This window comes from Triturus cristatus, chromosome 4_1 (genome assembly GCF_964204655.1).
Source record: "Triturus cristatus chromosome 4_1, aTriCri1.1, whole genome shotgun sequence".
Lineage (NCBI taxonomy): Eukaryota > Metazoa > Chordata > Amphibia > Caudata > Salamandridae > Triturus > Triturus cristatus.
The window spans coordinates 355,175,568-355,191,477 of NC_140585.1; the positions used below are offsets into that span (position 1 = coordinate 355,175,568).

The 15,910-nt window shown below is 43.7% G+C and overlaps 1 protein-coding gene across 1 annotated transcript in view; it reads right to left on the bottom strand.

The window, feature by feature from the left end:
- The window catches only part of IPO8 (importin 8), a 557,903-nt gene that overhangs the window by 505,952 nt on the left and 36,041 nt on the right, over positions 1-15,910 (bottom strand). Inside the window, exon 2 of the mRNA XM_085652356.1 lies at positions 1,944-2,025. Coding sequence (XP_085508482.1) covers positions 1,944-2,025 — 82 coding nt within the window. The remainder of the gene's footprint in view (positions 1-1,943; positions 2,026-15,910) is intronic.

The window sequence follows — 15,910 nt, forward strand, 5'->3', positions numbered from 1 at the left end:
GCTGCTCTCCACAGCTACCACTAGGATAGCTTTCTTTAAAAGGTTGTCTTAAACTTATCTACCATAAGAGTCGAATTGGACTGGTGCAAAGTGGCCACTAGAACTAGTGACCAGCATATGCCAGGCCAACTTCTCACACTGATACTGAGCTTTTCCATTACAGACATGTTAGCCATGCACTACAGTCCCTCATCCCAAGGGTCACATCCCTTCCTGAATCATCCTCGCTAGAAGACAGAATACTGGATGGCCACTCCCGGATAGGACCATCTCATTGATTTATAATAAATTAATATATAAACATGAAAGATCCTCTTTCAGTATTGCGACAGAAATGGGTGGCGGATGGCATTGAAATGGATGATGAGGAGTGGCAGGAGGCTATATCATCTCCTCGTGTGGTGGCCATTCCAGCTCGGCTACGGCTAGTTCAGCTTAAAATCCTCCACAGGATATATATGACCGGCCCCGGGCTAATACAGATGGGGAGGGCGGAAACCGGAGACTGTCGCAGACGATGTGGCCACATTGGTACCTTTATGCACACTATATGGGAATGTGCACTTATTCAAACGTATTGGAGGGAAATACACGCAGAGATGAGGGCTGTCCTTACTGTTGCCATTTACCCTGAAGCACACAGATGCTTACTAAATATATGGGAACCGACCGACCTAACTACCTATCAAACACAATGGGCCACTCTGGGTTTCATGCTCGCCAAAAGAAACATTTCTCAGGTCTGGGGAGCAGTGGCTCCCCCCACTTTGGAGGTGTGGGAGTCTAGTATGGACTGGTGTATGTTTAGAGAAAAGAAGGTGTATACTGCCCGAGGTTGTCCTAAAAAATGGTCCCACATATGGTCACCGTGGAACTCCTATCGTGGAGACATTTGCATTCCCCCACAGAGTATCGAACATGATGGTTTGCTTCCTCCTTGAAAGGTCCTTACTGTGTGTGTAATGTGTAGCAATATTGCCTCTAATTGTCATGCATATACTGACATTAAGCTAATTGTTGTATGCTGTGATGCCGATGTTTGTTAAATAAAAAGATTTTCACACAAAAAAAAAGCGGACACATCAAGCACAATAGTGCCAATGGCTGAAGTAGACTAACCCACTTCCTCATGCTATTTGCTGCCATAGGCAGAAGCAGAATGTGTATGACTCTACCAGAGAAATGGCGGAATAGGGCTAATCTAAATGTCCTGTGCCTATGTATTGTACGGATTTTTTTTTTAAACCTGGCAGATAACTAAGCCGCTAACCTTGTTAGTCCCTCTTTACAGGTTCTACCATGGATTATCAGAGGGCATGTCTTCTCCCCCCAGGGTTTGTCAAAGGGGCAACCACGACCAAAACCATTGGCTACTACGATAATCATTCAGATTCTATGTAATAAAAGTACTACCTACAGGCTGAATAATGGTGCAATAACAATCCACCCTTACAGGCATATGGCTTTTGCATGTGTTTTAGTAATCTCAGGCCTATAGCATTTGTTGTACTGTGAGCACTGTGACTTGAGCATTTGCTTTCCAAAAAGGAAAAAAGTGCATTACCAACACTTTTTGTCTTTGGAAGAGCACAACTTCTATCCAATCAAATGCTGTAATCAAAATGTGAGCGGAGCTAAAGCCCTTCTTACTTCTTAAACCTCTTTTTCTGTTAATCACAGACGGTCTGGCGGCAGCTGAGCTGTGAAACCAGACAAAAAACTGTGATCAGTGTAGACTGAGGTTATACACAAGTAAAAACTCATATTAGGGGTCTGCAATGTGAAATAAAGCATTACCCACCAACCTCTATTTGTACCTATGCATTATTTGCATGCTAGTACCATGCCAATATTTAGACTTATCTTGAAATGCGAATTCAATAAATGTTTAGACCTTGGTGTTGCATTTTACTTGCAAATGTTTAACTTAAAACATAACTCACCCGCTTGACGGACTGGGAATTCAACCTGATCAGAAACAATGATCTGTAATAATGTTGGTGCGAAGTTGATGATCTTGTAGGACTACAAGAAAAAAATAAGATTACATGTACAAACACTGACCTTTAACATTTGCCTCACCGAAGAAGGAGTGTAACTTAAACGTTTGAGCTCTGTTTTGGTTTAAACACCATCTACAAAGGAGATATTCAAGGACAATCATCTGTTGCCTTCTTTGCATAATTTATAAACGTTTGACAATAAGTGCTCAAGGGAGCTATTTTGGTAAATGTAAATCAGGCTATAGTAAAACAAGCACTGTCAAAGCTAATGGCTCTGGCTTGAATGTGCTACCAGAGGCAGACTGCATTTGTGTGCGGCTGTTTCTGTGTCTTAATACAATAAAACCAGACCCATTGGCTTTTTCAATGCTTGCTAATATTTGCAAAGTTTAGGTACGAACATTGAAGTTGTTTTTCATGGCATTATGATACCTTTCAAATGCTTCCTCATTTTTCTATCCAGAACCACCAAGTACTACATTGCATTTATGGGCCATATCACCTATTGCCAGCCTCCAATAACACAATAACTGTTGTTCGCTACTTTTGGCACACAGCTTAACGCTTCTCATCCTCTGGAACTCATTACCGCTTCTACGAGCCATAGAATCTGATTTTAGGGAATAAAGAAAAGAGCTGAAGACCTTCCTCTTCAGACAGACAGACGGCCGGACTAGAGATTACCTTGTGCCTCCCCTGGTTTGTTTCAAAGAAGCAAACTTCAAGTAATGCGAGTACTATACAAAAACAAGCACTGGCATAGCCAATAGGTCTCGCCTTTGGGACCTTATTCGGTAAGTAAGAAACAAATTTGAGGCTTGAACCTTACTGAGACCTACAAGATCTATTTTCATAAAGTTCTTGAAAAGAATGTTTACCTCATTACACTTCCCATCACCAGGGTCACAGCTGCATGGCCTTGCCCATATCAAGGACTGGCTAACAAACAGTTCATAGGACTACCTGAATACAGTTTATTTGATTTTTTTAGAACATATTTCATCAGCATGCTTTAATCGCACAGCACAGGTATCGTCAGTTGGTAAAAGAAAAAAAAACATAATCCGTATTGTGATCGTCAGGCTCCGCATCCTTTGCTATTAAAATTAGTTTTGGACTGCGCCCTGCCAGCCAAAAAACTTTTAATGTCTTAAAGTTACAGGAGTGTCGTGGCACATCACTACATTATGCACAGCAAGGGGGGGCCTTTTTGCAGTATTATATAGCGTGGCCCTGATCCGAAGGGATTTGAGCGCTTTACATGTGCACCGGTTGCATTACACCAGGTCACATTAAGTTTTTTCAGGCACGGGGAGATTAAGTGATTTGCCCCAAATCACAAGATGTTGAGTTGACGCCGAGACACGAACGGGGTTCCCCATTTCCAAAGCTGGCAGCTCTGGCAGTAGCACCACAGCCGCTTCCTGGTTTTCTGTACGTCACTGGAGAGCCCACACACAACCCACTGTGCCCAATGCCTCTCCGCCACCCCCATTCTGTCAACGAGGAAGTCACTCGCTTGTCACAACTGACCTGCATGCGTCTCTTTGCATCTCATGATGTCCCTCTTTCCAACTACCATACACGCATTTTCTGGATGTTCCAAGCCGCTCTGTATTTCACATGTTTAGTTACGGAAACCTTGATAACTTGCCTTTAGGATTAATGGACTCAGTGGTAACTAGTTACTGGTGTCAGGATACCAGTGCTCTAGCAGAACAGGGATAACAAAAAGGAGACCGGTGGCAGTGATATTCAATTTTATATTTTTCTTCTGGACACTAACCCGATTGGAAGAAAGGAGGAGGAATGGTTGGCACATCGAGGGGCTACACCACGGAGTGGTAGAGAAAGTCCCCTGAAGAGTTTCAGTTAATTAATGGGGAGTGAGCCTTACTTTCAGCAGGTTGGTGTGTAGTTTCTATAAGGTAAATGGTGTAATTTGGCTGAAGGCCCAAGATTCGATTGAATATGTTTTTAAACACCCAAGTGAAAAAAAGATCCATTAACAACTTAGAAACATTTTTAGTCGGTAGTTAAAGATAATAATTGAGAAAAAACTGACCAGACTAAAGAAAAACTCCAGTAGTTCACTTCTAGGTCGGTATCTAAGAAAGTTATTTATAAATTTACCTAACAACTGAGTTACCAGCCAGAGGTTATACAGAAGATACCGATGGCTACCACATATCATTCACATATTACCGACATGGACACTGGACATTTATCAAATATTACTACCTTAGCTAAAAGTAAAAACGCAAAGAACTAATTGATTATTCAGACCTGGTCGGAAAAAAAAGCACTGTGGTCTGTGAAATGCTATTTAAAACGGATAAATCCAACAGACAACTGAAAGGATCCCGTAGTTGCTGTTTTTTTTAGCGGCGTGAGGTCATACAGGGAGCTAAATACCTTAGTAATGGCTGCCGATCGTGATGTCACACTGCTCGGCAACCACCATCAGGCATGCCAGGACATCCACTATGACGGATATTGCGTCATGAGGTCCTGCCCCTTTCAACTAGAGACCTGGAAAAGCAGGAACAAACATGTCAAATTAGCAACTGTATTGTCACAGTTGCAAAAGAAAATCATTGCATTACACTGGTCCCACGGGCAAACAGCACAGCAAATCACAGGCACGGAAGCTCTCAGCGCGGGAACGAAAACACTAAAGGTTTGTCTGTAGTGCCAGTTTTAACTTTGGGAAGCTGCCTAAACACCCATGGCACGGAGTAAGGAAGGAAACGCCCCTTCTTAGAAAGACGCACGCAAAGGCCAATTGCGGGTGATAAAAAAAAGCACACGCACGACCGTGTGTTCAGAGTTTTAAAGCCCTTACTAAATACCTCGCAGAGCAGCGCATGCGCGCTGGCTCAGGCGAGACCTAATGATCCTATAGGAAAGTATACTGGAGCAATACCAGGATATACCCATAAAATCAACATTCTGCTGCTATGGGTTGTAATTTCAGAAGAAGATACATCCACATAGCGGGTCATGAGCCTATTTTTTGTAGGTCGCAAAAGTCCAAACAATAAATAAAATGTATATACCTTTAAATGTACCATACACATTTTTTTAAATTCTGAAGTGTGATGGAAGCAAAGATTTTAATAGGATCTATACAAATAAGACATTTTACTGCACAAATGATAAATATTCACTGAAACCGGATTTCTACACATTATCATTTGTGTGCAATATCATTTTATAAGAAAAACTATATGTCTGTGCAAATGTAGTGGCCATTTCAATGGAAAATGTGCTGTTTACAAATGGTAGTGCACTACCACACAATGCCTTAGTTATATTATAAAGATAGCCCACCTCATGTCCATTAAAATTAGGAGGGTTGTGAAACTTCGTTTTTCTAAAAATTGGGTTGTGGTTCTAAAAAGTATGGGAAGTACTAAGTACTTTCTCAACTCACACTGTGTACGCGGTAGATGGATTAAACTATATAAGTGAGTGTGGAGCACTGCTTGTGTTTGGGCGAGAACCCTCACTCACCCTAGAGTGACATGCTTCATCATAGGTGCCCCTCCACACACTGGGACCGCAAGCTACCCAGTGTAGGCTACAACTTTCCAGTGGGAAAGAAGCAGGGTTGGTCTATAGCACAAATAGTACTACTACCTGTAGGGGCAGAGTACTAAGGGAACAAGCATAAAAAATGCAATAGGTCTCGCCTTTCATTAAGTTAAAGCCATTTGCTTTGCTATACAATACCATTAGAAATCAAATGGCGTTAACTTAATCAAAGGCTAGACCTATTGTATTTTCAATGCTCGTTTTAGGGCTTGTTTTACGGTCTGCTGGGCCATGTAGCGAACTGTTGATTCCCCGATATTAAAGCAAATGTTGCCTGCAGCTAGCTCAAATTCATGCGGTCTCCCCTACCTTGCAAAACGCTATTACAGCAAGTCTTTACAAGTTAAAAACTGCCCAGATTTTGAAAGTCGGTCCATTTCTTTTTTAGGAGTTCTATTCAATGATGGGCCACTTTTATTTTGGTGCCTGGGGTTATTTTCTGGCGCAGGCCAACCCCGTGTAGCATTTAATCCTGGAGGAGGAGTCTGCTTAATTAACATGTTCAGTCTTCTCTCGCCTGATTAGGCCGGATTCATACCCCGGCCTGATTGCATTTATTCATAGCTACATGTAGGAATGTTGGTGGCTTCTCGCTTCACGGCCTTCTTGTGGTTTGAGAGACTGTAAATAATAACCAAACTGGCCGAGGTGAGGAAGAACTGAAACACGCATTTGAATGAATTGCAAATAAAAAAAAATTAGTCTTTTCTGTGCACATCTCTTATCTTGAGTTGCCCTCAGTCCCGCTGGAAGGGCCTATTCTCCCAAGAGCGCGAATAAAGTTAGATGTTCTGTTTGGTGAAGTGGATGGTTTTTTTTGTTTTATTCCAGTGTCAGCTCGGTATGAGGGGCTCCATTTGAAAGCTAGTGAACCTCGGAAGTTGTGTGCTTGCAGTGCATGCATGGCATCCCTGAAGCCGCGATGTCGGTGGGTCTCCTGGATCGCATTCCTCGTAGTATGACTTCACAGCGCTGCCATTCCATGAATGGGCCAGGTTCAGCCTCCCCATGCCCCAGTGGAACCGCTGACATCTCCGCTGCGTGGTATGTGCAGGGTGGCAGACAGCAGGAGGCCATCTTACAAACCATCTGGCACCTGGGAGACGAAGAACCGCGAGAACATCTGTTTGACGGATAGGCACGCAGTCTGATTTACTGCACAGGACCCAGACTCCCGAGAGGCCCTCCGGTCTACCTGTGCGCTGCCCCTGCACACCCTGTAGAAGCATACAAATCAGACTCCCAGGGAGGGCCTGCTGTCTACCTGTGAGCTGCCCCAGTCCCCCTGTAGAAACATGTAAACCAGACTCCCCAGGGGACCCCGCTGTCCACATGTGAGCTGCCGCCGCATGTGAACACCCTGAATAGCGTGAACCATACTCCCAAAGGGCCTTCTTGCCTACCTGTGAGCTGCCCCTGCACACCCTGTAGAAGCATACAAGATGGTGGGTTGGTGGATGCAAGGAACCAGACTCGCTGGGGACCATTCTACTTGTGAGCTGCCCCTGCACACCCTGTAGGAGCGTGCACACCAGACTCCCTGGACCAGACTCCTAGGGGGGGCCTGCTGTCTACCCGTGAGCTTCACCTGCACCCCCTGTTGAAGTGTGCAGACCGGACTCCACGGGGACCCTGATGTCTACTTGTGAGTGGCCCCTGCACACCCTGTTGAAGGGGGCGGGGTGTAAAAACCCAGACTCCACAGGGACGCTGTCTACCTATGAGCTACCCCGTCTAGAAGCGTGCAAGAGGGTTGAGGGAGGGTGTGTGAATCAGGCGTTCTGTGTGTCTACCTTGGGTCTTCCAGGGTGTTGCATGGCATATACTTGAAGGGGGTGAGGAGGGCGGCAGGGGCCATTTCCCCCTTCTACTCCTGGGGATCCCGTTGCCCCTGTACTGGAGAGGAGTTCCATGGGTTTGTACCTTCTGCATGTAAGGGTGAGAGGGGGGGGGGGGGGGGGGAGGGCGGGGAGAGACACTACCCACCTCTCTAGGAGCACCCTTCTGCTCCAAGTGTCCTTCTCCCATGCATGGTAAAAGATCAGTCAGTGTTGGTGAAAGGCCCCACGGCGCCTCCTTCTTGCAACTAGCTGAGTGGGTGTTAGCATGTAGTTTCTTTTCTTTTTTCATCTTGCATCACTGCCTCATCCACGGAGGCCACAAACCTCAAGTCTGGGTTATTTTACACGTAAAGCTCTATTAAAAGCCTGTCCTATTCTCAACGTGTGTAATAACTTCAGGACTTGAAGTGTCTCTTCGGTGTTCATCTACAATTCTTGAAAAGCACGCCTCCTCTGGGTCAGTAGAAATCATGAACCAATAAGTGTAAGTACAAACACTGCGTGTCCGGGTGGGGAAAACCAGGCCTTTAACCAGTGGCAAACTTCACCAGATGCGATATGGTAAGGAAAAACATATCTACTGCGGCAGGCGAGATACAGAGTGAGATCACTTCCTGGAGATGGCTCGCTGCTCGTCATTAGTTCTGATAGGATACACACCATGTAACCCCATGTTACAGCACAGCTGCACAATGTCACAGCAGCAATTGGGGTCATGCGCCCTCTGTTGGTTAGCGGGTATTATGCCGTTTTCTCGTCCATTGTTCAGTGAAGGAGGATGAGTAACCTTTTGGGAACCCTGACTAATTTCTGTTTTGTAAAAAAAAAAAAAAGTCACGCCGTCTTTATGATCAGGCATATGTTTGCAAGCCAGCCTGACTGGCTATCAGGCCTCTGTGACGTGAGGCATGCACTTAATGACAGCCTGTCTGCCTATCAAGCCTCTGACGTCAGGCATGCACTTAATGACAGCCTGTCTGCCTATCAAGTGTGGGTGTCAACCATGGGTGCTGGGCCTGTCCGTTCCGTTGAATACATCGTCATGCGTAGGCCTCGTTCGCACCTTTGTTCATACGCGCCTCAAGTAAGGCCTCGAGGCCAGCGTGACGTAGTGTAGGTAATGCATTCAGGCTGCTGCCCGTTTCAACGCTCCTTGCCCAACAGGACCCCGCTAGCACGGGTTAAATGGCTCTCACTTACTGGGTAGCAGTTGTACCACGAATGCGTCCGCTGCTTATTACTCCAGCACGTCTTCACATAGCACTCCTCTGGGATTAGTTAAGAGTCTCTCATTTGGCTGCTTCACAGTTGCAGGCATTAACTGGATATATTATAGCGCTAATATAGAAATATAAAGGCATCCTGGTGTGTGTACACGGACGCCCCTGCTTTCCGCTGCATAATCTGATTACAGAGGACTGCTGAAAGAAAGATTGATGTGTGCAGGGACGTTGGCTGATATCCCGGTTCAGATTTTGTGTCCCCGCGACAAGGCGGACGACGTGGATAAATATGTTGCATTCGTGGTAATGATTTTAAGTTGATGCATGACCTGTCTGTGCTACGTGCTTGTAAATAAACTGATAATGTCACAGAACTGCACACGATGGCAACAAGAAGGTCTGTGGTTGCAGCGTGAATGAATCAATGACATGGAATTCCTCTGATACAGGCAAAGTATCATTCTGCTAAAATGTGAACGGTCTCTGGCCGTGAAACATCCCAAACTCGGACACAGCACAGAATTGCTTGGAGCGCCTTGAAAAGTTTAGAATCTGGAATTGTGAGGTTCTGTCCTTCCCAGTGTAGTCCGCTCTGCTGCACGTCTCTCGCTTTGCCCCCCCCCTTCCCCAAGCTCCTTAACAAAAAACAAAAAAAACATTGATCTCTTGTCTTTATGTGTTTCTAGTTAGAAACACATGGCCCCATAAAGATAAGAAATTGCTTTGCGACAGCAGCAAAGCAGGCGACCCAGTCCGGATCGGAGGCGAAAGGGCGTCAACCAAAAACCCTCATTTCCAATGGCAGGCCACTGTTTACCATAAACTGTGACACCAGCCAATAGTAATGAGGGGCGGGGCTTCAAGCCCCCTTCTCAAACTCCTCATTTACAATATATCTCACCGAGCGTCACAATATATCTCGCTGAGCAAGCAGCGCATGCGCTGCAACGCTAGGTAAGACCTAAAAAGTGTTTAAAACTATCTCATTGGTGATGAAAAAAATGTATTCTAAAGTTCAAGGAATTCTTCGGGACCAGGATTGACAGTTACTCTGCTAGATATAATGTATGCAAAATTATGTAATAAAAAAACTTTGCGTAATTAGGCCATACAAACACTTGTCAGCAGACTCTCTCATCTGGCTAGCTCAAGAATTTGATGCTAAAAGTACAGCTGTTTGTATGGCTTAATTACACAAAAGTTTTTTTATTACTTAATATTGCATACATTATATCTAGCAGAGTGACTGACAATCCTGGTCCTGAAGAATGCCTTGACATTTACAGTAATACATGGCAGAAACATGTTGACCACAATATAAGGTAATATCCATATCACTATCTCACTATGATTTTAGCTTCTATCCACTAGGGCATTGGAATAAAGCTTTTTGCCACCAATTAGATAGTTTTAAACACTTTTTCCCTTAGCACTCTGCCCCTACAGGTAGTAGTACTATTTGTGCTATTGAACAACCCTGCTCCTTTCCCACTGTAACGTTGTAGCCCATACTGGGTACCTTGTGGTCCCAGTGTGCAGAGGGGAATCTATGATGAAGCATATGACCCTAGGGTGAGTGGGTTCTCGTCCAAACACAAGCAGTGCTCCACACTCACATATAGTTCTACCCTTCTACCATGTACACAGTGTGAGTTGAGATTCTAACTTTGAGCAGTACGTTTCAATTGGGTAGTGTAAGCTCCCGAGAGACCCTCTGTGTGTGAGATATATAAGTACTAAGTACATCCCATACTTAAGTACTAAGCCACTTATTGCTTTGAAAGTGGAAATGCTTAACACATTAATTACGCAACATCTTGCATGAGCAGTCAGGTTGACTGTGTCCATAGTAACTGCCATTGTTCTTGTTAGCAACATAGGAGTGACATGCATCATTAGGTCAAATGGAGTCATAATCTTCAAAGAATTAAACTGTATCTTCCTACTTGCTCTGAAGCTTCAGAAGGTAATTATATAGCATTTATATGACATTTATATAGCATTCACTGTCTCTGGACACTGATCTCATAAGACTTGACTATTGCAATACAGAACAGTCCTTTGCTTTTTCCTGAAAATGGTTAAAGAGAGTTTCAAGCTAATGTCAAACAGCAGTGTATTCCTCATGAGAGGATCCAGTAGGCCTCAAAATAAGGGAATTAAGTTTGGGAATTTTAACAAGACCTTGTTTGTGCTCTTTATTAGATATGTAATGTCACAGTCTAAAAGACAATGAGGAAAATATTTAATGGTCAGGCAGACGATTCTGAAACTAAAACAGTCTGCCAACGGCAGTCAGTGCAGTAATTTTGCACCAAGGAAACATGTTCTTTCTTAGGCCGGTGATGGAGCCATCACCGGCCTATGAAAGAACATGTTTCCTTGGTGCATAATTGCTGCACTTGAATTCTCAGCAGTTGTTTGACTAGGGACTTTGGTAACCCGACATAGAGGCCTCGCAATATTCAGGCCAAAAATTCATCACTATGGATCAATCTTTAACCAACGATAAACGCAGAGCTAGATTTATTTAAAGATCAAAATAGTTTCCAACCAACTTGTTCTGCTATGTTACTTCTGAAGCATGGACGGACACCTAGAAAGGTGTCTGGATGCTGAGGATTTAGTCTATAAAAGCGGTAACAGTAAGGAAGACAGTCTACCCAGGGAACTACTGGGGAAAAAGTGAAGTTTTAATGGATTTGTGAAAGGCTAGATTATCTGAAAGGCGAAATTACTTTGAAACTTTGGGGAACATTGAATTCTTACAGCTAACAAATTATATCAAAACGTCAAGAAGTGACAGGAAATAGTTTAATGTAGTTTTACTGCATCAGTTTTTGCTGTAAATGAAAAAAGGACAGAAATATATCAGGTATTAAAACATCATTTAGAGAGAGAGTCGAATTTATGTAATAGGTGTTTATTTAATGCTTACTGTGACATTTGCTTATGGGTTTCAGGCCTATTTATGTGGACAGTCCCCATTTTCTTTTCTGGCAGCTGAACGATTTAATCTTTTTTATTTCTAATTCACTTTTTGTTTTACTTGACTTCTCTTTCTCTCATCAATCCACTGCTTGCGAAATATGGCGGTATATACAAGTCCAAGATGTCAGATTAAGTACTGACGTTACTAATTTCAGTATCTTCATTAACTGAAGAGAGCGCGTCCTCAAAAAGTTGAATCCACAGGTGCGGAAGAGAGAAACTAGGTTATCTGTGCCGAATTCTTGGCTGAATAGATAACAAGTCTATTCCGATGTGATCACTTTAATCTAATACTTCAGTACCTATATACCTATGTACGGTCTCTTGAAAACATCAAGTCAAGGGTATGGGTGATACAGGAGGGGTCATCTGGGGTTAAACTATAAGTCATAACTTACAAAAGTTTATAGTCCTTTTAGGTGTCAGTTTTCGGATTTGAAGTTATATCACCAAGTATCAATATCATAGGCCCATTGGTGAAGTTGAAGACTGGGAAGCAAGGACTGTCATCATGAACAAGTAGTGCAAAGTGAACATGTTACGTCCTACCCTGAGACAGAAACATTTCTAATATAGATGCAACTCTGAAAGTCTGGGATGCAACAGCGATCCGTCACGGTCTCACCTCCTTTCCCTCCCCGACGCCCCTTTTGGTTGATAACCCTGATTTCCCTCTGGGGTGTAAATCGGAGACACTTCTGCGGTGGCGTGAGAAGGGCTACAAAAGTGTAGTCTCCCTATTTGATCAGGATGGGATCATCCCTTTGTATAGGCTTCAGGAAGACTATGCAATCTCCGCTTCTGACCACTACACATATAACCAAGCACGTCATTTGTAACCTCTCCGGAGATGAGATTAGGGGCTTCTCGCCACTTACCCCAGTTCGAAAAGTGGCTCACTACTAAAGAAGATGACAAACGACTTATAACAGAACTATAAGCCTTCCTCTCGGCGGATACCTCTCCTACGAAAATCAAAGGGCAGCTAAGGTGGGAGGAGGAACTAGGCAGATCCCTCACAGACAAAGAGTGGCAGGACATCTATTTCAGATCTAACCATACAGCACATGACATCCCAGGTACAGAAGCAGCATACAAGGTAGCTACATACTGGTATATAACACTGACCCGACTAAGCGTAGTGAGTAGTGTGGCTCACTGGTTAGAGGCAGCAGACCCGGAAGCAGAGGACGGCCCGGGACCAGGGTTCAATTCCCGACGCGGCAGGGTCGTGGACCAGGGCCAGCGGACTCGATAATTCTCGCCTCGGTGCCTACTCTAACCAGGGATCAAACTCGGCAACTCTGGGCATTAGCTTGCCTCATCTACACAACGGCCCCCCACATTCGCCGGGGATGCCTGGTTTCACCTTGGAGATACCCAGGAGGGACCATCTCACAGGGATAGCCAGGACGGGTTCCCCAGCGGTCTACAGCGCCACGACGCCTCAGGGCAGCAGTGCGCTTTACAAAAAAAACATGCATACATACATACATACATACATACATACATACATACATACATACATACATAAGCCACTGGAACAAAGATTGCTCGCCTTACTGCTGGCGGGGATGTGGACAGACAGGTTCACTAGTAAACTTACTTTGGCATTGTCCCAAATTGGTGAGATACTGGGACATGATACTCCAAGATATAAATGTTGCCTTCAAAACAGATATTCCATGTTTCCCTGCCTATATCTTGTAGGGTCTTCCCAATTCTCTGTTCCTTCATTCCCCTGCGCTCCCTGAAAGGGAGGAAGATAGCCTTATCCCTGAATGCTTCACAACTAGAGCTGTAGGCCCACTGGGGCATAGAGAGGGTCCCAGACCATATGCCATGGCTGAGGTGGTTGTGGTCGGTTTTGGGAATGGAGCGCCTATCTATGCTGGAGGAAAACAAAGCAGATGCATACTCCGAAATGTAGGCTCCATTTATTGCTGTCTTCAGCAAAGAATTTAGAGAAATAACTTGCCCCAAGCTCTTGCAAGTTCTGCGCCTTACTGATACCACCCAACACACTGATCCCCTAAAGAGCTGATAAAGAACGAACTGAAGTCACTGCATGAGACATGATAAAGAAACACTAATGGTTGCGGAGGAGATGGGAGGCGTGGGAGGGACGGGCTCTCTTCTAGTTGGAGTTGTTGCTTTTTTCTTTTTGGGTTTCTGCTTATGTTATCAAGCCCAGTTAACTGATGTTTTCTCTCCCCTCATGTTTCACAGGGCATGGCTTAAAGGGAGTGAGATATCATTGCAAACCTTTGGATATGTAGCCTATTGTTGCCCACTGTTTTCGCCGCCGGCCTCCAGGTTGTAGGCATTTAGCTATGTCACTTTCATAAGACGGTTAAACCCACTGATGGCTACTGATTGTAATACAAACATGATATCATGCTGATGTGTAAACGTATAATAAATAAAAAGAGTTATTCCATAAAACGGATGCAACCATTAGAAACCCTAGTATTATGAGTTTGAATGCTGTAACCAAGAACTTCATAATAGCCATGCTTCAACGTGAGATGCTGTCTTTACAGTGCAAGTCATGCAACAGTAGCCAGGTTCTGTGCCTTGTAAAGTAGGACTACCCTTGCTTCAAGATGGGCCCAGGTCTTCATTACTTTGAATGCACCCATATTTAGAGTACAGATAGATTTAGGCGCATGCACTATGGACGAGCAGATATACGGAACCGCTTCTCACTTATGAAGAAAATGCTCAATAGTCTCGCTATATAGGCTTCTTACAAGACAAAGGGGAAGTCTCATTCTCCATTTTAAACTTTTGGTTGAACATAGGGTGGGGGTCACCGGCAGAGTGAAATTTGTAGAAGAAGAAAGAAAGGCTTGTTTAAGGCTGTGAGGTGAGTACACATTGCTGCACTTTATTTTTTAACTCAAGAGGTTTGACCTCGGGCAAATCCAGTATACACAGATAACGTAATGTTTCAAATTATTTCACAGTTATCCTTCACTTTGAGCGGAGACTGAAATTTTCATGTAGCAAGGGATTTTTCACACACTTTTATGAAAGAGACCATATGGTACCCAAAATAAATCTAAGAATCCAAAATTAAGTGATAGACGTCACAAAAAACAAGGTGTGGCTTGTTACGACACCTGAAGCAGACGTTTGCAAAGAATGAAATTACAATTTCGGAACTATTAGATTTAGCTATCCTTTCAGTCTCTTCCACTGTTATCACACCTACATCTAGTTCAACTAGCCAGCTTAAGTCGTTTCTCCATCTGCACCATGCCCCCTCCATTTGCCCACCATATGTTTTCTTGGCATTGGTCAGCCTCATACTTCCTTGTAGTCATCCTTCTTCTCCCTCCTTTCTGTGGTCAATCCCTGCTCCTCAAAAGTCTGCTAGCTGTCGAAACATGCACATAGGTGAAGAGTAAAAGTAAGCCTCAAACTCAATCCATTGAGTTCCTCTGTCTTACTGCACCAGATAAAATCATGCCACATTAAAACATATATGCTTATCAAGTGATAACTGCAAGCATAGTACTACAGGTTTAACTTGGTAACATTTTTCTTAAACAGGAGAGGGCATATAAAAATCTTCTGCAAATGCTTATAAAAAAGGGCAAAAAAGGGCAAAAAAGAATGTCCTGTTTAGAAATTGAGTCACATTTACAATGAGCAAGATCAGAATCCTTAGTCCAGCCCTTAAGAACAGCTAACAATTGATGCACCATGTTAAACCTAAAGTCAAAAACGATTATTATTGGGCATATCAATCAAAACAAATGGTCTTAACCAATGCACACCATTCCCTCTCAAGTTGTTTCCAATTTTAAAAAGCCTTTTTAGTACACACTATATCTGCTTTAACAATACTGTTGGGGGAATCAAATATAGTAGGACTTACCAAATTTGTAAATGAGCTCATCCAAGTGATTCTGGGTGCTTGATCTCAGTAAATACAATCTTTTATAATTGGGCAATTTAACTTGGTTTCAGATTTGATCCACATACAAAGCCATAAGAGCAATCGGCACAACTGCAAGACAGCGGTCACATAACCTTGACCCAGTTCTTCACAAACTGCAAAGATAGCTGAGCGTTTAGGGAAAGCCAAAGTGGTCACATACCCCTAAGTGTTACTGCCAAACGAGGGCATAGAAACACATTTGGCCTCATACATTTTTAACATAGCCTCTATGGACTTGCGCCCTAACATAGAAGCAAAATGGAAAACAGAACAATGTTCCAGGCAAAAACATATCTTCTGGGCAAT